This window comes from Vicia villosa, linkage group LG6 (genome assembly GCF_029867415.1).
Source record: "Vicia villosa cultivar HV-30 ecotype Madison, WI linkage group LG6, Vvil1.0, whole genome shotgun sequence".
Lineage (NCBI taxonomy): Eukaryota > Viridiplantae > Streptophyta > Magnoliopsida > Fabales > Fabaceae > Vicia > Vicia villosa.
In genome coordinates this window covers 88,403,444-88,427,406 of record NC_081185.1, presented here as the reverse complement: position 1 = coordinate 88,427,406, position 23,963 = coordinate 88,403,444, and the positions used below count along the sequence as shown (strand labels likewise).

The 23,963-nt window shown below is 33.6% G+C and overlaps 1 protein-coding gene across 1 annotated transcript; it reads right to left on the bottom strand.

Moving 5' to 3' along the window:
* Nucleotides 1–19,058: 19,058 nt before the first annotated feature.
* On the bottom strand, nt 19,059–20,729 carry LOC131614082 (uncharacterized). Its single transcript, XM_058885710.1, has 3 exons — nt 20,082–20,729; nt 19,252–19,983; nt 19,059–19,142 (listed from the first exon to the last, which is right to left on the bottom strand). Exons 1-3 carry the CDS (start codon nt 20,727–20,729, stop codon nt 19,059–19,061), a joined length of 1,464 nt encoding a protein of 487 aa, XP_058741693.1.
* Between the last annotated feature and the right edge of the window lie 3,234 nt (nt 20,730–23,963).

Genomic DNA, 23,963 nt, shown 5'->3' with positions numbered 1-23,963 from the left:
ATTAAAATATTCCTCGAGGATAACTAACTTCGATCAATTTCAAAGCTAGCCACTTAATAGGCCACAAGTCAAGTTCAACTAAAAAGTTTCTAAGACAAATTAGTGTTTAATGACATTTCGGAAGCCTAATATACTCCTTGATCGTTTTCAAGGGACATCAGTATAAACCAAAGTATCGCACTAACGATGACTACCAGATCAACCGTATTGGTACATGTCGTACAGTTTCCTTGGTCTATTGTCATATACTTAAGGTATCTCGAGATTCGGGTTAGAATCTTCCACACAAGAAAAATACCCAAACAAACCTTTGAAAAATAGAGAAATCAAGTCAATCAATTGAAAACATCGAAGTGATCTATTCTCTTAAGGTAACCCCTTTTGAAAACATTTTGTTTTTTTTTTTTGCAAGTATTTCCCCAGCAGAGTCGCCAGTTTTGTGGACCTCCTTTTTTTTTCGGGCCATACCTCTGAGCGGGAGAGATACGTGAACTGACTCTTTTTTATCGCTTATGCTTTCGCATTTTTGAAAATTCACAGAGTCGCCACCGACCTTTTATTTTATCCAATTAAGGAAAGGTTTATAAAAGAAACAGAAAAAAGACCTTTAAGAAATTCTGGGTAAGGGGGTAGGTTATACAAAGGGAAGGTGTTAGCACCCTTTGTATCCATGGTTATCCATGGGCTCTTAAGTTTGCTTAGCTCACTTATTTTTCGATCACTTTTTCAATTGCTTTAGAATGCTCATATGTGGTTTCAAATACCTTTGTAAATTGAATTTGTAATGATCCTTGTGCGGATGTATACAAAAATGTTTGTTTATCTTTCGAAAGATGTTTTGAAAAGAACGTTAACTTTGTAATGATCCGTGTTTGGATGTATACAAAATATTGTCTTTTTGGAAAGTTTTAAAAAAACAACAGTGTATGAGAATTTTGTTTGTTTTGATTTGAGCAAGCAAACTAGGAGGTCTACCCTGAGTTGTAAGGTCTTTATCCTTATTTCCTTTACAAATCTATCCTTTCACCGGATATAAACAAAAAGTTCGATTTTGTACTCGAAACAGTAGAATTTTGACTTTGATTTTGAAAAGAATGTGAAGGGATTACCTTAAGAAGTGCAAGTGTGATTGTGATTGGATTCAGATATTTTATCTTTGAAGTTAGTGATCTAACGGTTCAATTTTATCTTTGACATACACGCAGTTTATATTTGCTGGAAATTAAAATGCGGAAATGTAAAGTGCGGAAAGTAAATCTACGCTATTACATCGATTGTGCAGGAAATGTAAACTAGCCTATTTACATGAATTTGGCATCCTATACATTTATCTAGGAATTTAAATTGCAAGAAAAATAAAAGGCATATTTTTGGATTTTTTCATGATTGATTTTAATTATAATTAATGCATGATTAATTAAATTAAAATGAAGAAAAAAGATGAAAATAGATTTAAACCTAGAAATTAAGTTTAAAATATGTACAAAATTTTTGTCAATTAATTTTAAAACAAAACTAATTTTTTTTGGAATTTTTGAAATTGATTTGAAATTGATTAAGCTAATTAAAACATAATTATGCAAATAATTATACAAATAATTAAAACTTAGAGAGAAAATTATTCAAAATATGTACAAGACTGATGAAGACTGATGTAGGTGGAGGAGGAGAATAACTGCTTCCTGTGTTGAAGAGAACCCAGAATAATCTCAGCCCACACTTGATAAAACGGCCTTAAAGTACCAGTTTTATGTGATTCAATCCTGAAAGCATGAGAGATTTGTTGTTCAACCTGAAACCAGTTAACCCTTCCAGGTTGAGGACCGGTGCAACCTTCTTCATCATCCAGGTTGTATAGCTTCCTGATCAACTTTTCAGTAATTACAACTTCATGCCCTAGCACGAAGGAAATGATGGCAGTTGGAGTAACCGTTGCATGAACCCAGAAATCCTTCACCAGTTCAGGATAAATTGGTCCAACCAATCTATCGAGATAGTTTAACCATCCTTGTGATAATATCCTAGAATCGCACAGGAAACCATTTGCTCCTAGGTTGTTGAAGTCCACAGCGGACTCACACAGAACTTCTAGTTCGTCAGTGGGTATCATGCAAGTCTTCAGAGGAGCATACCCATACTTTCGTAGAAGAATCTGGGTGGATGTAAGTCTTTCTGCTGGGCTTGAGGAACTTGATGATGAATACATGATGACTTGCTTGGTTACAGATCAAAAACTAGGGTTTGAAAGAACGAATGCAAAGAGAGAGATGCACAAATGGAGAGAGAGTGAAAAAGATGAAACGGGTTATTTAAACGGTTTGAAAAGAAGAAAAATAAAATAGAATAAAAAGAAAACTGTTTAAATGAAATGATTACAGAAAAACATGACATCAATTATGCATTTAATGAGAAATGACGTTAGGAGAGATAAAGTGACAAAATGAAATGATTTGCACAGTTACCTAGGGCGGCGTCTCCTCAACTGCACGCATGCTTGTCCAAAAATAGTGAACACGTGTTCATTTTCTGGAAAGACTGGTGACAGCTGTTTTACTTTAAAAGAGCTTCGGAATCAACTTAGATAATGAAACGTTAGTAATAACAGAATCAGAACTTCTAATTGATTATTATCAGAACTTCTTATAGCTGCCTAGTCCTAACACATTTCAGAAGTTATTCATACAAAGATCTTCTCATCTTCTCATTCTGGGCTTAAGTCCATACTGATATTCTTTAGAATGAACTTAAACCTATCTTCACCAAGGGGTTTTGTAAAGATATCAGCCCATTGATGGTCTGTATCTACAAAGTTCAAAGAAAGAACACCCTTCTGAACATAGTCTCTCATAAAATGATGTTTAATCTCAATATGTTTAGCTTTGGAATGTAAGATAGGATTCTTAGATAAACATATAGTAGAAGTATTATCACAGAAGATAGGAATGTTACTTTCATATATCTGATAATCTTCTAGCTGACTCTTCATCCATAGCATTTGTGTGCTACACCCAGCAGCAGCAAGATATTCTGCTTCTGTTGTTAAGAGAGCTATGGTAGCTTGCTTCTTGCTGTACCAGGAGATCAGATGACTTCCAAGAAATTGACAGCTTCCGGAAGTACTCTTCCTTTCAATTCTATCTCCAGCATAGTCAGCATCACAGAATCCTACTAAGTTGTATTCTTTAGATCGTCTATAGACTAAACCAACGTTAGTAGTACCTTTCAGATACCTCATAATTCTCTTAACAGCAGTTAAGTGAGATTCTCTAGGATCTGATTGGAATCTAGCACACAAACAAACACTGAATAGAATGTCAGGTCTAGAAGCAGTTAAGTATAGAAGAGATCCAATCATAACTCTGTACAACTTCTGATCAACTTTCTTACTTACCTCATCCTTACCTAGAACACATGTTGGATGCATGGGAGTTTTGGCTTCTTTGCTTTCAGAAAGATTAAACTTCTTCAGAAGTTCTTTCACATACTTCGTTTGATGAACATAAGTTCCATCAGAAGTTTGGTTGATTTGAATCCCAAGGAAATACTTGAGTTCACCCATCATACTCATTTCAAATTCAGCCTGCATAGACTTAGCAAACTCCTTTCCAAGTGAAGCATTAGATGTTCCAAATATAATATCATCAACATAAATTTGACAAATTAAAATGTCCTTCTTAGATGTTTTACAGAAAAGGGTTGTGTCCACCTGTCCTCTAGTGAAACCATTGTCCAAAAGGAAGGAACTTAATCTTTCATACCAAGCTACGGGAGCTTGCTTCAATCCATACAATGATTTCTTAAGTTTGAAAACATGTTCTGGAGACTTAGAGTCTTCAAAACCAGGAGGTTGGTGGACATAGACTTCCTCATCTATATAACCATTTAAGAAGACACTCTTAACATTCATCTGATACAGAGTGATGTTGTGCTGAGTGACAAAAGAAATTAATAAACGAATAGATTCTAACCTGGCCACTGGTGCAAAGGTTTCTGTATAGTCAATCCCTTCTTGCTGACTATATCCCTGAGCCACCAGTCTGGCTTTGTTTCTTACCACTTCTCCCTTCTCACTAAGCTTGTTTCTGAACACCCACTTAGTACCAATGATGTTGAATCCTTTTGGTCTAGGAACCAAATCCCATACATCATTCCTTGTAAACTGATTTAGTTCTTCTTGCATGGCAATTATCAAGTCTGGATCTTCTAGAGCTTGATCAACATAAGTTGGCTCGATCAAAGAAACAAGACCTAATTGACAGTCTGCATTGTTCTTAAGGAATGCTCTTGTTCTGATGGGATCGTCTTTCTTTCCAAGGATCACATCTTCTGAATGAGTTGAGGAGAGTCTAGAAGATCTTCTGACCGTTGGCTCTTCAGAAATTCTGAGATTCTCTAAAGATGCAGCAACTTGATCTTCTGATCCATTGCTTCTGAGACATTCAGCTTCTGGAGATTTGCTTCTTGGTTCTACAGCTTCTGATATGTCAATATCTATATCTGCGAAATTCTCAAACTGCTTTGGCTTTTCAAGACCAAGCTTATCATCAAACCTGATATTGATTGATTCTTCAACAACCAATGTTTCAGTATTGTATACCATGTAGCCTTTAGAGCGTTTAGAATATCCAAGAAGAAAACATTTTTGAGCCTTAGAATCAAACTTACCAAGATAATCTTTAGTATTCAGAATAAAGCACACACATCCAAAAGGATGAAAATATGAAATGTTGGGCTTTCTGTTCTTCCACAATTCATAAGGAGTCTTATCTAGAATAGGTCTTATAGAGATTCTATTCTGAATATAACATGCAGTGTTTATTGCTTCTGCCCAGAAGTGCTTAGCCATATTGGTCTCATTGATCATGGTTCTGGCCATTTCTTGCAGAGTCCTATTCTTTCGCTCTACAACTCCATTTTGTTGTGGAGTTCTAGGGCAAGAGAAATCATGGGCAATACCATTTTCTTTGATGAACTCCTCAAAGAATCAGTTCTCAAAATTGCCACCATGATAACTTCTGACCTTTATGATTTTGCACTCCTTCTCAGATTGGATCTGAGTGCAGAATTCAAAGAACACTGAATGAGACTCATCCTTGTGTTTTAAGAACTTTACCCATGTCCAGCGGCTATAATCATCTACGATTACTAATCCATTTTTCTTCCCTCTGATAGATGTTGTTTTGACTGGTCCAAACAAATCAATATGCAGAAGCTCTGATGCCAATTGAAGGATAGAAAAACACTTAGAAAGGGGGGGAGGTTGAATAAGTGTAGCTTTAAAACTTGTAAGATAAAAACTATTTGCACAATGATTTTTATTCTGGTTCGTTGTTAACTAAACTACTCTAGTCCACCCCCTTGGAGTGATTTACCTCACCTGAGGATTTAATCCACTAATCACACTTGATTACAATGGTTTTCCACTTAGACAACTGCTAAGTCTTCTAAAGTATCCTGATCACAACCTGATCACTCTAGGAACAAACTGCTTAGACAACTTCTAAGACTTGCTAGAGTATACTGATCAACAACCTGATCACTCTAGTTCTTACAACTTAATGTAAACAAATTCTTTTAAGAGTTACAATGCTTCTTATAAAGCTATTATCACAACTGTGATTTTCTCTTAAGTTTAAGCTTAAATCTCACTAAGATATTACAACAGCAATGTAGTGAGCTTGATGATGAAGTTTGAGAGCTTTTGAATTTGACAGTGTTTCTGTATAATGCGCAAGTGTTGTGTTTAGCTTCTCATCAGAACTTCATATTTATAGGCACTTGAGAAGATGACCGTTGGGAGCATTTAATGCTTTGCGTAATCTGTACAGTATTGCATTTAATGTTTCACTCTTTTGTCAACTACCTCGAGCCTTGCTTCCGCTGTGTCTACTGACGTTGCCTTTAATAGCTTCTAACGTTCCTTTTGTCAGTCAGCGTAGCCTGCCACCTTGTACTTGCTTCTGATCTGATGTTTATGTAAACAACGTTTGAATATCATCAGAGTCAAACAGCTTGGTGCAGAGCATCTTCTTGTCTTCTGACCTTGAAGTGCTTCTGAGCGTGATACCATGAGAACTTCAGTGCTTCTGCTTCTGATCTCAAGTTCTTCTGATGCTTCCATAGACCCATGTTCTGATTTTGCTTGACCATCTTCTGATGTCTTGCCAGACCATGTTCTGATGTTGCATGCTGAACCTTCTGAGTCAGTTGCTTCTTGCGCTGATTTTGTGCATACTCTTTATATAATTCCTGAAACGGAAATTGCATAGTATTAGAGTACCACATTATCTCATACAAAATTCATATGCTTGTTATCATCAAAACTAATAATATTGATCAGAACAAATCTTGTTCTAACAGTATGTATAAAGCCTTACCAGCAGTTGATTGTGTATTGATAACAATTGAATATTTATTATAAACAGTTAAGGGTTTTTGAAAACAGAAGAAGTGAAGATGGACATCGGTCACATAGGGGAAGGAGTGAAAACAGTTAATGTCCTTCAAATACCAGAAGAATATTTTGAAAACAGAAAGAGGATTTTGTAAATACAGTTTTTGAAAACAAACTAAGAAAAGAAAGAAGGTGTTGGGACTTACACTCTATTTAGAGGCCCAATGGAATGATTTACTGTTTATGAAAAATAGTTGTGAAGATACAAGGTTTTGTTGTCAGAAAGAACTTCAATCATCCGATTAATCAGTGATATGAAAATAGTTTAAATTTTTTACTACAGTCAACTTAATTAAGATAAAGACAAAGTCTAATCCTAATTAAGACCTAAATGATTAGGGTTTTATCACAAAAATATTTACAAGAGATTAGGTTTTGAAAATCAAGTGGAATTTATATTTTTAAAGTATTAAAACATACTTAAAATATGTGATTTTAAACCTAATTAAAACATACTAAAATAATTATTTTTTATGATTTTTTGGTAGATCCTCAAAATAGATATATTAAATGATAAGTGTGTGAAAAATGAAGCAAAAATGATTTAATTTGATAGGTGAAATAATTATGTGAAGTTATAAAATAAAATGAAAGAGAAAAGTAGTAAAAAAATGTTTTGGCCTCACCATGGTTTGAACCCACGCCCTTATGGTTATCACACAAAACAAAGCCAACTGAGCTACACGCTCAGTGTGACTAAAGAGGGACATTGTTTGGTTATATGTGAAAACCAAAGCTTATTTTGAAAAAATGAAATAAAAAGGTCTGAGGGGGGATCGAACCCCGGACCTTATGGCAAGAGAAGCAATAGGCGCATGTAACCAAATGAGCTAAACGATGTATTCGTTTAGAATACACCATGCAATAAATATATTTTAAACTCGCCCCTGAGAATTTAGAAATGGCGCGCATTTTCAAGCTCCACCATTTTTGAATTTCCCACTCTCTCAAATCTCAACCATTTTCAAAGATGTAAAGAGCAAACTTATTCTAAATTCACTCACGATTCCAGATATATAACTAACATGAATTTATATTAACTATATCTACTGAATTAATCAAGATACGTGAAGAACCCTAAAATTTGAAAATTAAATTAAATGGCTATGCTGAAGTATAAATGACTAATGATAGAGGGTTTTTAATCCTCTGATGATGTTGAATGGAATGGTATCGAGTTTTAACAAAAAGAGTACATGAATTAAATATATGGAGCTGAGAAACTTACCTCTGAAAATGGAGGTCGTGAGGCTTTTGGAGAATTTCTGGGCTTATATGGATGATATAAAAGCTTCCTAGTGACTCAATGAAGCTATCTGAATGCTTATTGAGACTTGAATGCCTCTGAAATCTTCTAATCGACACCTTCTATTTGAGATTCAAGTGATCATGGAGGTTGGTGATTCTGTGGTTACAGATGTGCTGCAAGGATGTGGATAGCTTCACTACCACCTAAGGAATGTGCCTGGATGCTTAGGCAAGCTTTACACCTTCTGAATTGCTCTATGGACCTCCAACTGCACGAGCTCCAAAATGAAACCAACAATGGTGTTCTCCCACCTACAGAAGTGATACAGATGCTTGGATCAACTCCAATGAACCTCCTTAAGATGTTAGAAGGCTTACTTTCAAAAGAAGAGCTCTGGTTTGAAGAATTCGATTCTTCTTGCCAAAGAACTTTTGAAAACTATAAGCAAGAGGGAGAAATGAGGAAAGCAAGAAATTATGGTTTCTTTGGTGTGATCAATACTGAGGATGACACTTCTATATTTAGGCAAAGAGCTCAGTACAATTGAAAAGAGTGAGCTTGCTTAGTGAGGTTAATTTGGTTTCTTTGTTATGAAGGAATTCAAAGAAATATCCAATATGCAATGATGACAATTTGATTCCTCTTGATCCCAAGCCCTAGCCCTCGATTTAATCTGATCTTTAGGGATCATTTCTGATGCAGAGAAGCCTCTAATTGGCTTAGGAGAAGATTCCTTGATGATTCACCAATATTCCATTTTGTAATGATTACTTAATCACATGGCATTGAATTCTTACAACTTGGCCAAAAATGATGAAATAATACATTTGATTCCTCTAAATCCTTTCTGATATATCATGTACAAGGATGCATCAATTGGTATAGGCATTGGTACAAAGTTTGCAAAAATTCAAATGTGGACATGACTTATAATTTTCTTTTACGAGGCCAACTTTGAACAAGCATAACTCCTAGCTCGAAATGAATTTGGAGAAGGTTGAACACAATTTGAAAAGCCTTTAACATGTACTTCAATTCATTAGTTTGGAGTTTCTTCAAAATCTCTTGGGAAAATAATGAAAAATGGGCTCAAAGTTTGAAGAAAACTAGGTTAAAAACACTTAGAATTTTTTCTAAGTTTTTATGACCTAAAACTTCAAAAATTCCAAATCTCTTAAATGATTGATTTCTTGAAAAAAGTTTAATTGTAAGATGTTGTTTTATTTTTCAAGATCTACAACTTTCATTTTGTGAGTTTTTTTAGTGTTTAAGCAAAATTTTAAGTTCCCAAAATACCCTCAAAAACCCTAATTCCTGACTTTTTGATCCATGATGAATTTTCTTGAATTTATTTTTCCAAATGACTTTAATAAACATATATTGATGATATTACTCTTTAAAAGTCATGTTTTGACCAAAAATCCCAAAAGTCAAAGGTGATCTTGCATAGTTGACTTTTTCCAAATGAAGTGAAATCTTGGATTTTTGTGATAAATCAAGTTCTACTCCTCAGATAAATGATGTGAATGGGTTATATTGAGGTAATAGAAGTTATTGAGTCATGTTTTGAGTTTTGGATCCATGTCCTGATTAAAAGTCAACTATCTTGGTGAATTAGGTCAAAAACCCTAATTGTCGACCAGATGAAATTGATGACTGTAGATCTTGAATTGAAGTGTAATGCCTTATGGATATTGTCATGTGGATCATTTGAAGATGATTGAAGCATTTGAGTGACGCCCTGGGGATTTCTAGGGTTTCCCAAATGTGGTCCCTGATTTTAGTCCTTGATGGGCTCAAAACCCTAGATTGGTGAACTAGGCAAACCTGAGTCTAGATAATTGGTGTCTAATCAATCATAGGTGAATAAAATGAAGCTTTTGAGTCCTATGATTGTATTGGAGACTAATCCTTCTATTGATTGATCTTTTGTCTGAGCTCTTTTGTCCTCAAACATCCTCGATTAAGTATCTGAGAAATAAGTGACTGCTCTGAGCATTTGTTTTAATTTGATGAAAAGTCTGGAGGTGTGACATCGCAGGGGGGTCAAAATTAGTCCATCCATATCATTCATTTGAAAATGAGAGTTTGATTCATTGGGAAATCACAAAACTACAGTTCAATTGTAAAGAGTCAACTGTGCAAGTCAACCTTTGACTTTTGAGAAAAATAGTCAACTATGGAATTTTAAGGATCCAAATCATCATCATATGGATATTGAAGACATTTGATCAAAGAAAATTCAAATAATTCATCAAGAATCAAAAAGTCAACAAAAAGTCAAATTAGGGTTTTTAAGTGTATTTTGACCTAATCCATGGATCTCAAAATTTTTCCTACACACCCAAAAATCTCCCAACATGAAAGTTTTAGATCTTGGCAAAACAAACAACTTATCCCATTGGAACTTTTTGCAAAAAATGAATATTTTGAATTACAAATTGGTCCTTAATAATTTTTAAATTTTACAATTTGGTCCTTCAAATTTTTAAAAATTACAAATTAGTCCCTACTTTTTCATTTTTTAATTTGGTCCAAAAATTTAAATTTTATACAAAATGACACCAAAAATCTAACAATGAATTATCTTAATACTTCATCCAAACAAAATAATTTAAAAATGAATGGATTTGAATTGAATCATTTGAATTGCTTTGAATTTTAAATTACTTTAAAATTTCTAATTACCTCATCCAAACACACTCTTAGAGAAATTTTCAAGTATTTTACTTGGATTTTTTCTTAACTTTATGGCCATTTTTCTCAATGATCCAAAAGGAGTTTTAGGAAAATTTTAACTACTCATTTGAAGTATGTAGCAAGGACTTTCCAAAGAGATAAGTAGCATGAAAATCCATGGCTCCATTCCTGAGATATGATTTTGTCAATATGGCACCATGAACACTTGAAAATGAAGAAGAACATGAAGAAAATTAAGAAGTTATGAACCAAAACCATTTCAAATGCAAAGATTCCTTTCTTGCAGCCCATATAACTTGTTCAAAGCACCAAACTCAGATGATTTCACTTGCTTTTGTGCTATGATCCATGTGTTTTAAGCATTGTCCAAATTTTCATTCCATTTTAAGCATAAAGCCATGACTTCCATTCTTGAAAAGTGACTTTAATCACAAAGTCCATTCTCCTTGAGCTTCTAACTTGTTTTTGTTGCATACACTCAACCTAAAGTTCAGACCAAACATGTTTAAAGTGTTCAACAAATCCAAGCATGCTTGTACCTTCTCTTGGAACTATAGATTTTTCATTTCTTCATGAATAAGCAAAGTGGTACAACTATCACATGTGAACTTCTTTTGATCAAATTTTTCCCTCCATAAACCACAAATTATGCCTATAAATAGAGGCCTTTGCTTCTGAAATCAAACACACAAGAATTCTCAAAGTCACCCTACATTCCAAAAATCCTTTTTTTTATGTCATTTGCAATTTGCTAGCCATTTTTAGTTGCAGAAGTTCTGGGTGCAAACCAAGCATTCCAACAACTTATAAACATCATTTGTGAGCTATCCATCACTTCCATACACTTCCTAAACACTCCAAACTCAAAATCACCATTTTTACCTCCATTAACATACCTTTGAAGCCTTAACCTTCAAACTCTCTACAAACTCATACATTGGCCAATCTAACCATCCAAACACCTTTTATATACCATATAGAGACAATCCAGACCATTCACTAACATCTGTAACACTTGTATTCCATTGTTGATATTCAGATTTTTCACTTTGTAGGTGCTATCGGGTTTGAAGTTGCAGAGGTGATCAAAGCATTCTAAGCATTCAAACACCATCCCTGGACATCAAGGAAGCTTTCCAGATCATTACCACGCTTCTGTAACAGCTCCAAGCAAGCTCACGGCCTCCATTTTTAGAGGTAAAAAATCAAACTTTGAACTCTTAATTGGAAATATCATTCCTTGCAAAACTTGTTACCAATCTACTCAGAATAATGTAGGGAATAATAGCCCTAAGTTTTTAGGGCCTAACTGTTTGTCTTGAGAATTTAATTTGAAAACTCAATTTTAGGGTTCTTGAGCATTTTCCGAAAATTCGTGAGCTAGAGTTTAAATAAATTAATAAGGGCTACATTTTTGAAATCCTTGCGAAATTCTAAGCAAACTCATATACTCACATGTTTGATTTGGTTGAGAAACAAGAAAGTTGCATTTTTGCATTTTTGAGAAAAATTGTTACGGTTACTGTAACAACGAAGAAGATGAAGTTTGAAATTCAGTTTTTTGAACTTTGTTTATTACAACACAATTGGTAAGCATGCGCACACTTAATCCTCTCCTCTCAAATGGGGTGGGTTCGATACTTCGATCCACCCGTTTTGCATTTTGGTGTTTTATTTTTCTCTTTTTCCATTCAGAACTTATTTTCACACATATTGAATAGTTTGGGCCTCATGATCAAAGCATGCACCTGACCCAGTGGCTAAGGTTTTGAGTTGCAATGCGAAGGCCATGGGTTCAAACCCCATCAACAACAAAACCTTATTTTTTTAGCACTTATTTCCTTTGTTTTTTTACTTAACTTTGAAAAATCATAAAAAATAGAAAAATCAATCTTTTTGATTTGTTCTTTTTTATGTGGTTTATTTATCTTGTGTATTTTTATATATTAAAAAAATCCTAAAAAACTATTTATTTTTGATATTTCCATCAAATAAACTCTTGTTATTTTTGTGGGAATATTCTTAGGGATAGGTTTATGTCTTCTTTGACTTTCCCACGTACCCTTAGACCAATTTTCTTTTAGAATTTGGTATTTTAATCATTAAGAAAAATCAATTATGTTTAGATGTGATTTCAAAATCCTAATTCAAAAACTTCTTGATCTTTGCTTATCCATGTTAAATGTGATTTGTTTACCTTGATCATTGTCTTTTGCTCATGTACATGCACTAGTTGTTTTTATCCTTGTATTCTTATATTTGTTATCCATTGTATTATCATTGTATATACTTTGTTTACCAACCTTTTCTTTAAAACCTTGGTACTAACAGGAGAATTATTCCCGGTGAAACTACTCTTAGTCCATTGACCTTATATTGTTAAAGTTCAACCAACCCCTTTTTTAAACCTTGGCACTAAGAGAAGAATTATTCCCGGTGAAACTACTCTTAGTCCATTGACCTTATTTTGTTAAAACTCAACACCCAAAAAGATTTTGGCCACTCTGGCCCTTTTATTTTCCTTTTAAATAGGAACTACAAAAGCTCTGACTTCCCTATTGTTAAAGGGGTATGTAGGCCTAAGATGTAATGTCTTATCGAGCTCATTTTAAAAAAACTTCTTTTTCCATCCCCACACTCTTTTTCAACAAATTCACATGTTTTTTTCAAAATATGTACACAAAAATAATAACATTTTCAAAGAGGTTCCCATGGAGTTCCATGGATATGAGGGGTGCTTAAAATCTTCCCCTTGTATAACAAACCCCCTTACCCAAATCTCTGATAAGTTTATTAGTTTTGATTTTAAAAACTTCTGTGGGTTTTATTCGCTCTTTCTCTCATTCCTTTTTGAAAACAATAAAGCGCGGTGGCGACTCTGTTTGAAACAAAATGAGCCAAGTCTTTCCCATGACTTCAGTCTCACCAATTTCACCGCTACAACAATGTCAATGGACTAAGAGTAGTTTCACCGGGAATAATTCTTCTCTTATCACCAAGGTTAAAAAAAAGGGGTGGTTGAGCTTTAACAATACAAAATCATAAAAGGGACCAAGCTTTAACAGTACAAGGTCAATGGACTAAGAGTAGTTTCACCAGGAATAATTCTTCTCTTAGTGCCAAGGTTTCAAAACAAGAGGTTGGTTGAGCTTTAACAATACAAAACCAAGGGTGGGTTTAAAAAGGTTGAGCTTTAACAATACAAAACCATTTTAAAGTTTGAAAAGGTTATGCTTTAACAATACAAAACTATAAAGATAGGTGAAAAGCTTTAACAATACTTTAACAAAAAATAAAAGAGATTTGGAAAAGAGTTTGAGTACCTTGCCAATTCTAGTCAATATTATTCTCATTCCTTTGGATTTTCAACAAACAACTTAAGCAATCAATCAATGGATACCTCAAGTGTGTGTGTGTGTGTGTGTGTGTGTGTGTGTGTGTGTGTGTGATAACATGTGTCACAAAAGACAAACAAGTAAGTATGATAATCATCAATGATAATGGATATTTATACCTTTGGAGGGATTCATATATGATTGATGGATGATTAATATGAAACTCATGCATGTGGGTTAGAAACAAAGTATATACAAATGATAATACAATGGATGATAAGTACAAAACACAAGGATGAAAATCAACAAGTAAATGTACATGGACAAAAGATAATGATCAAGGTAAACAAGTCACACTTAACATGGATGAACAAAGATCAAGATATTTTTGTATTAGGGTTTGAAATTAGGGTTTTTAAATCAACACCTAAACCTAATTGATTTTCAATGATTAAATACCAAATTCTAAAAGAGAATTGGTCTAAGAGTACATGAGAAAAGTCAAGGACATGTTATCCTAACCCTACAAATATATTTACAAAAAATACACAAAGTTAATTTGAAGAAAATATTCAAAAAAGAATGATTTTTGTTGATTTTTTAAAATTTAAAACCTATTTTTTGATTTAATTTTAAAATGAGATGAAAATAAATATTTTTGGATTTTTAACTTATAACATAATACACAAGTTAAATAAGCAACAAAAAAAAAGTCAAACCAAAATAATTAATATTGCTATTTTAAAAAATATTTTCAAAGTTTAATTAAAATAGAAATGAACAAGTGTTAAAAAACATAGGGTGGTCCTGCCAGGGTTTGAACCTACGCCCCTAAAGCCAACAACAACTCAAAAGCTTACCACTGGGCCAACGCGCTAAAGGTGAAAGTGAAGTGAGCCCAATTCAATATAAGTGAAAACAAGTCAAAATAATGGAAAAAAATAAAATCGCAAAAAGGTCTGGGGTGAGGGGGATTCGAACCCCAAACCTTGGGCATGAAAGGACTAAGAGTGCGCTAGTGACCAAGTGAGCTAATGATGTATTCATTTTAAACACACGTTTCTAACACATTATATTATAAACTTGCATTTTAAAATGGATGAATGACGCCAAGGCCTTCTACTCGAAGTCACCTACAAGACAAGCAAATAAAAATGGAGCTTGAGGTTCAGGTGTTACAGTTATAAATCAATGGTTCGGATAGCTTCTATATGGTATATAGAAGGTATCCAAAGTGATAGTTTGGTAGGTTTGTGTTTAGTTTGTGTTTTGGAAGGTTAAGGCTTCAATGGTATGCAAATGAAAGTGAAAATGGTGATTCTGAGTTAGAGAGGTTTCGGGGGGTTATGGAAGTGGTAGACAACTTCTAAATGATGTTTAGAGGTTGTTTGAAACCTTGGTTGACACCCAGAATTGATTGAACTCAAAATCACTAGAAAAATGCAAAGATAGGAATTTGGAGAATTTCAAGTGAGGTATGACTTGGAGAATTCTGGTGTCAGGAATGCAATGAGAAATTCCCTTTATTTATAGGCATAAATTAGGGTTTGTGGGTGAAGGAATCTCAGAATTTGGCCTTCACATGTGATAGTTGTACAAATTGCTTCTTCATGAAGAAATGAGAAAATTGTGGTTACAAGAGCAAGGTACAACTTCAAACATGCTTCCAAGACTTTATTCTGAGTATGGAGAGGTTGCTTGTGAGGTTTGAAGTGCTTTTGCTGCATAAGAAACATGTTTATAGGCTCAATGCAAGAGTGGTTGGATTAAAGCCTCTTTACAAGAATGGAAGTGCGATCTTTATGTTTAAAATGGAATGATTCATTGTGTAATGGCTTAAGCATGTGGATCATAGATCAAAAGAGTGTGTAAATCTCTCATTATGGCCTCTTAAACAAGTTAGAGGACTTGTACTTCAAGGATTCTCCAGATTTGGATCAAGATTCAAACTTGTTCTTCATGTTCATAACTTCCATTTCAAGTGCCATGGAGCCATATTGACAAAATCATATCTCCTAGATCAAGCCATGGAATTTCATGCTATTGGTCTCTTTGGAAATCCCTTTCTACATACTTCAATTCACTTGTTAAAAGTTTTCTCAAACTCCTTTGGAATCATGGAGAAAAATGGCCACAAAGTTAGGAAAAATTCAAGTGAAAACACTTAAAAACTTTCTAAGTTTTTTGAACATAATCTTCATAATTCCATATCTCTCAAAATAATATTTTTTTGTTGAAATGAGATTAGTGACAAAGTTGTTTATTTAATCAAGATCTACAATTTTCATGTCGGGAGATTTTTGTGTGTGTAGGTGAAATTTAAAGTTCTCAAAATGAGGTCAAAATCACTTAAAAATCCTAATTTTGACTTTTGTTGACTTTTTGATTCTTGATGAATTTTCTTGATTTCTCTTGGTAAAATGTCTTCTATAATCATATGATGATGATTTGAATCCTTTAAAGTTCATGTTTGACCATTTTTCTCAAAAGTCAAAGGTTGACCCACATAGTTGACGTTTTCCAAATGAACTGCAGTTTTGTGGATTCCATATGAATCAAGGTCTCCTCTTCAAATGAATGATGTGAATGGATTATAATGTTGATTTGGATGCCCTTGAATTATGGTTTGAGTCTTGGAGCCATGTCTTGATTAAAAGTCAACCCTCAAGTGGAATTAGGTCAAAACCCTAATTTTGGGCCTTAGGTGATCTTGAAAGTGATTGATCTTGAATTGGACCATATTTGGACTTGGATATTGATGAGAGAACCATTTGAATCATTGGAGAATGTTGAAATTCCTTGTGGGCCTCAAAATCCTAACTTGCTCAGTCTCTTATTTGATTAGTCTACTGTCCAAGGACACAAGCAACAAGCAACAAATTTTTTTTGTATTTTTGGTTAGCAAATGATATGCATGATGATAATGATGATCATAATATTTGGAAATATGGTGGGATCTCAGTGGTTAAAAATTGGGGTGCAACACTATAACACCCTAAATTCCCCATGCGTAATATAACGAAATAAATAAAAAAATATATCACATATTTCTAATTAGGATGTCACGCGTCTCAAATTACTATCTGATCTATAACACATAATTTAAAATAAAACATTCAACACTTGTCATCGCATGCTCACATTCACTCATGGTATCATTACAGCGGAATTTCATCAACTAAGCATGTTTCACAGTAAAAATAACTTGCATGAAACACTCAGGCTATGTTTGCGAGTTTGGAAGGGAGGGGAGGGGAAGACTTCTGAAAACAAAATTTAAAAAAAATATATAGAAAAATATTTGACATTTTTTTTAAAAATTTATTTTGTTTAGAATGATAAAAGAGTCATTATTATTACTAAATTTTTAATTTTCAAAATAGTATAACAACCTAAAAGATTTTTGGAAAATTTATGGAAGCTCTCCAAAACCCTCCTTCAATACAATTTTTGAGTTTCTCCATTTTATGGGGTTTTTTGGTGTTATGAATAAAATCAATCCCTCCAAAATCCTCCTACCCAAAATCGTTTTATTCTTTTCACCTAATTCTTTCTATTTCCCAAAGCCCTCACCTTTCTTCCCATCCAAACTCGCAAACAAAGCCTAAAAAACTAAGAGCAACTAGGCAAGACCTCCACATTTAACAACATCAATCGTCGAGAGTATATCATTTAACTCTCATTAACAAAACATAAACAGCGAAATAATAACATTCACCTGTCCAATATTACATATCAGAGCACATATTCTAAAACACTAAATAAAAGGGAAAAAGAACAGCATCGCGTCATCTTGCCGCTCTAAGCAGCTACTCAGTTACCTGCTTATATGTTCTTCGAAGAGGAGCACAGACTACAACAACAACAACAACAAAAGAGTGAGAATTCACATCAATAAATTTAACGATATAAACTGCAACGAAAAACATATACAACTACACATAGTTCACAACAATCACATAATCACACCCAACTCAATATCATACGAAGAAATGATTAAACATACAACTCATTATGCAATGTGACTCAACTATGGTTCAAATCCTAGCAACTTAAGTTTATGTTTTTATTTCTTTTTAATAATTTATTTCATCGAAGCCACTTTTCTCTACATGAAATGCTAGATTTTTTCTCTTTGTTATAACTTAGTTTGTATTTCTCTCCAGTTTTATTTGCGTAAAACATTACACCTAGAACCCTAATAAAATTTATCTTCTTTGTTAACAACGAGAGTCATAACCACATAATATCCTCAACTCATTCATTATCTTAACGTAACTCGTTATCAAAGTGAGTAGCAGCAAACGAAAAACCACTTCAAAAGGGGTCACTACTTAAACAGAAGTGCTCTTACACTATAAGGTTCCCAGAAAAGTCCGAAAAACCACAATCTGAGAAAGAAACTACAATTAAACCCAACAAGCAGTAGCCACCAAATTACTGAAACAGATCAAAATTCTTAAGAATTCAAATCGAATCAGAGGAATCCTAAATTTATATTTAATAAAAAAATTCCACTAAATTGAAATTGTTTACATATAACTTGCAACACAAGAAGGGTCCATCCAATAAAGAGTTAGCATTAGTTTGTTATGTCATCTGATCACTTGTATTTTCAAAACATCAAGATAGATTAGCAGGCTTATTGTTTTTTATTATTGAAATATTTTGTCATCCAAATATTGTCTATGAGGAATATGTATTTTTTGAGGTATAGACAATGAAGCATTGTTCTTATTAAAATTCTTTTGGAACAAATCCTTAAAAGAAACAATGTAAATTTCAAAAATTCTATCTTTCATTGTAAACTTGACCATCCCCCAGCATGAGTTGAGATGAAGTGACTATTAAAGTATCATATTACACCTTATATGCTAACCATAGACAGGAAAAACTAACAAGAATATATTTGGACTCCACAGATATATTAGGAGTAGATTCTTAGGTCTTGTTAAGCACTAATACACTCTACACTGAATAATATAACTAACCACCAAAAAACTCTAAATTTTAAAGATCTATAAATTAACTGGAACCTTTTTACTTTATAGAGTAATGAAATCCACACTATGGTTAACGAATTCAAATAGAACCCAGGCAAAAATGTTCATTTAGTAAGCTATAAAAATCAGGAGAAAAATGTTTCAGTAAAAATCAAAGAAAGGAAATCAGTACTAAGAAGCATATATATCTGGAATCTTAACCATAACAACGGATTCGCAACAACAACAAAACAAAATACTAATCCAATAATAATATCTGGTTACAAGCTCTTAACACATCTTAAAACACAACACAACAATAACAATTGTTATTTCTTCTACTTAGCTTCAGTTAACAAGTGACTGAGACCATTTGTTAGAGCTGATGTTGATATCAAAGCAGCTTTCAATATGTTCACACACTACAACAAGAAAAGAAACTTATCAATATGTATTTTGCATGAATACTTCACAAAGATACTAAAATGGTGAAATGTTAAATCTTTAAATAGATCTTATTTTACACCTTACCTCTTTGATACCAATCATGACAACTTTTTCCTTCAGGTCATCAGGAGGAATCTGCAAACGATTGATTACTAATTGACCTGAAATTGGAGATGAAGGTCCAATAACCAAGTCATCTGTAACTAGATATGTTCTTGGTCCTTTCACATAACCTTGATCCTTACTTGCCGAGCCTTTCCGGGCGTTAACAAGTTTCATTGTTATACATTTTTTATTATCACTCCTATATTCATTGCTTATGAAAAATTGATCATTAATAATACTTTGTTTGTAACTTTCACCTTGATAATAACAAAAGTAGTAATCACTTGACTTGTCTTTCTGTAATATCTCTGTGTTTGATTTGAACTCCGTCTCCTTGTCCAAGTGAGGATCAACGACCCTGTTCTTCGCTTCTTTTGACATAAAATATTTGTTTTCATCTAATTCAACTATGCTTCTGTATAATCGACCAATACTGCCTATAGAATCATATCGTCCTAACCTACTGGCAACACCTCCCAAAGGAAAAGTAAGAAAACTTAATAGTAAATCTGCAAAGTCATGCTCCCCATAAGCAAACAATACCTTCCTATCTGATTTTCTAATAACTAGCTGAAGGGTGAATTGAATATTGTCACTGTTTTCAAGATCACAACAGTAAAACCAAAAACTCTGGATGGACGGTTTCTTTCCTAGAAAAACATCTGTCAGAGGTGATTTAGAAACCATGGCACACTTTAGAAGATCAAGTACCTGAATAGAAATAGTTATCGGAACACTTGAGTCGAAGAAAAAAATAGCAATAAACAAACAATCATATAAAGTATATAGTATAACATATAAATAAAAACCTTTTCCTCAGTAACATGTACGGTCATTTCTTTTGCAGAAGTTGCGATCATTCCAGAATTCTGAAGAAGAGAAAAGCTGTTATGAACCATGGAGTTTGGCATAATAACCAAGTCATCAGTAATAACAAAAGTAGCAACACTGTTAACAAATCCTTTATTGTATGGTTTCAGGAAAACAGAACGGTTATAACTCTTCCCACAACACGCGGCTTTATGATGTCTGGACGTGCTCAAATAATAAGAGGCAAAAGAATAACCATAATCATTGCTGTCACTACCACAATATTTGTTATCACACATGAAGTACTCGGTATACTCAAGATCATCAATGTTAATTTTAAGAGTGCTGCAGTAATCTTCTGACGAGTTCCTGGGATACAACAACAATTCATTGTTTGTCTCCGAGCATAGACACTCGTCAAGATCTGAAACACTTTGATAGAGCGTGTTGAGACAATTGATGGTTACTGGCCCCATGTTAGAATCCTTCTGCGAAAGTTTTGCGATGGTTCCTAATGGTAATGTTAAGAAGCTACAGAGAATGTCCACAAAATCCTTCCCAGCTTCAGCGAATACAACTTTGTTAGTTTCTTCGTTTACCAGAAGTTTCAACAGCACATACTCTTCTGTTTCAGTTGAAGTAGCCATGGTACCAACTAGAGAAATGGAAATTTTCGGGACAAAGAAATTGTAAATTGATTCTCAAAAATAAATTTTTTCTCTTGACGGTTATTAAAATATTTCTGATTATTTTATAAGGGTGCGAGGATTTGATATTGAAGTTTGTAGGGAAATTCTTGGGAAATAAACAAACACTCCATTTAAATTATGTGTTGGCGGCGGATTTTTAACGGCAATTCATAGGAAAGGTAAGTGTATGACCTTTGGTTTTACAAGTAACGTCCCCAAATAATTGATTAGGATCACTTGTATTTTTCCTTTTAAATTATCTTTCATGTAAATCATAATCATTGAACTTCATCATTGCATCAACCAATCAATAACAATAAACAGCATCATACAACTGCATGAAGAAATATATCATAATTATATATTTATTCGAAATTGCAGAAAAACCTAATAAAGTTTGTGGCATATACATATATAAAGTAAGAATGGGTATTTAATTTGGATCACAAAATAAAAGGTAAAAAAAATACCAACTAACAAAGTGTTTGGAAAACCTTATTGTATACACCATTTGTAGTAATCGAACACGCTGCATTCTCTCTGCCATGATTATGAATCATGTTTAATCAATATATTAGATTTATAAAACTCAATTTACTTTTGATATAATGAAAAAACATAACATTTAGTGTTTTTCAATATAATATTTCAAACACTTTCTTTAAAAAATTCACGCTGCAACAACCGTAATGCGCATCGCAACAAGCGCAATAAACGCAATCGCAACATCCGCAACCGCAACCGCATCTGCAGCCGCAACCGCAATTTAAAACCATGATTATGATTTTCATACCACTTTTGGTCTTAACTCTTGAAACTGCAACATACAATTGGCCATGACTAAAAATAGGAGTAGGCAAATACAATCTGATACTATCAAGTGATTGACCTTGGGATATATTAATTATCACTGCATATGAGACAATGATTGGTAATTGTCTCCTAATCAACTTAAATGCCCACAGTGACTCAGAAGGTGACATAACATCCGCGGAATGTAAAAAATGTTATCTATGTTCTTTCTAGACATAATTTTTGCCTCAACGACGTGATTTGCTAATCTTGTAACAGTTAATCTTGTTCCATTGCATAATCCATCAGTTTGGTCCAAATTCCTCATTAGCATAATGGGTGTACCAACCTTCAATTTGATCCCATGATTTGGTAGACCTGATGTTCTCAGTTTACTAAGGAATTTTAGTGTTAGGACTTCATACGCTTCAGTATAACTTGTATCAGTTCTATCAATTGAATCGAAACTCATATACTCTTTCTCTTCTCCTAAAAAAGGTTTAAAATCAAAACATTAAGACATTAGTAAAAGTATTTGATAAAACGTATTGTCGTATGTATAAATAGACTAAAGTTAACAGAGTTTTACCTGGTATCAAATCCAATACATAATGCTTGATTTTTTTCTACAACCTCAATGGTTGAAGCGATAATTGCATTTCCTTGTAAGAACGCAACACCTTGAAATTTTTCCAACAAATCGGAATAAGTGCTATCAGTAGTAGCCTTTATAGGATTATCAAAATTGGATATTAATAGCTATTGAGGAATTTCTATATCAACCAAAACATCATTTGACTCTGAAATCTTACCATCCCCAACATTTAAAATCCATTTTGAGAATTCATCTAGTTCATTAGAACTTGTATTATCTGTTTTCTGGTGAAGTCTCGTATTTTATTTTAGTGTTAAAACCTAACAGTAATCCCATATCAATCATGCTAAATCGAAGGGTTCAAGCAAACTACGAAAGGGCCTAACAGATCAAGATACAAGGACACTAGAGGCAAGAGAACCAGTTGTTGAAGGTTTACCCAAGGCCTGGTGAAAGTCTCTTAAGTTTTTTGGTTCGCTGTCACAAGGAAAAATCTGAAATCATCATGTGTCTCAGGTGTGGGGCAATTTATGATAGCCAGATGGTGGAAATGTTCGAAAGGGTTTCGTTCTCCACTGGTTGGGACGTGCAAGGAATCAATCCAAGTATGTACGTTTTCGATAATCGAGGAGTATCGAAAAGACCTGATAGCCCTCATCCAAAGTGTCATACCTCAAAATTTGCCCATACTATTTCTCTTATTCAAATTCAAATCAATACACAAAGCTCCTAGACACACTCTCCTATACAAGGCTCTGGAACTAGGGTTTGGCTTATTCAAAGAAAAATCAGTGAATCAAATGGCTCCAAGGCATCTCATATGGCTCAATATATCCCACATCATCTCCATGACAAGTATCAAGGCCTATCTCAAAGTTTTGGTCATTCAAAAGCTCAGAAAGTCAACAGTCGACTAGTTGACCTAAAAAGTCAACTGTGGTCAAAGCAAGGTCAAAACTCCTGATTTTTTGTCAAGATCCTCATATTGAAGTATCATTCACCATTTGATCAAGAATTGATCATGGTTCATCAAGGAAAGATAAAAAATCAACAATTCAAAAGGTTTCTAAATTAGGGTTTTGTATAGGAAAAGTCAACTGAACTTTGACCAGCCATAACTCTCACATGGAACATCAGAAATTTCCAATCCAAAACTCATTTTGAAGGAAATTGAATTCTCTACAAAATTGTCTCTCACATGCCAAGTCTAAAAATGCTTCATTTAAGAGATATGGACCAAAACACTATAGGTCCTTTTCAAAAGTCAACAAAAAGACACTTTTTTCAAAAGGACATAAAATGAGAATGGAAAATGATTTTGATATGAGACCAAAGACACTGGTTAGAGGACTCTCTAAGGTTTCCAAAATGTCCTAGACCACATTCATACCTCAAAAATTGAGAGAGATAGACCTTGTCAAAGTTGGACAAATTTGAGAAGGAAAATGTGAAGAAAATGCCTCAAAATGGATTTTTCTTGTAAAGGAACCCAATTTCTTTTGGCCCAATCTTGTTCCACAAGTCACCAATGAGGTCCATATCCAATACTACGAATTATTGATAATTAATTGATTTTATATGAATTTTTATTCATTAAAAAAGTCAATATTAATCAAATATTTGAAAGAAAATAGAAAAAGATTTGATTCATCTTTGATTTCCAATCATTCCAATCAACAAAATATCCCATAATTGCTATCAAATTCGTGCTCACACATATTAATTTGGAAAGATTGAAATTGGATGAAGTTTTAGAAAGTTTATATTCAATATCCCATCAAAATTCAATCAATGATTCAAAGAGA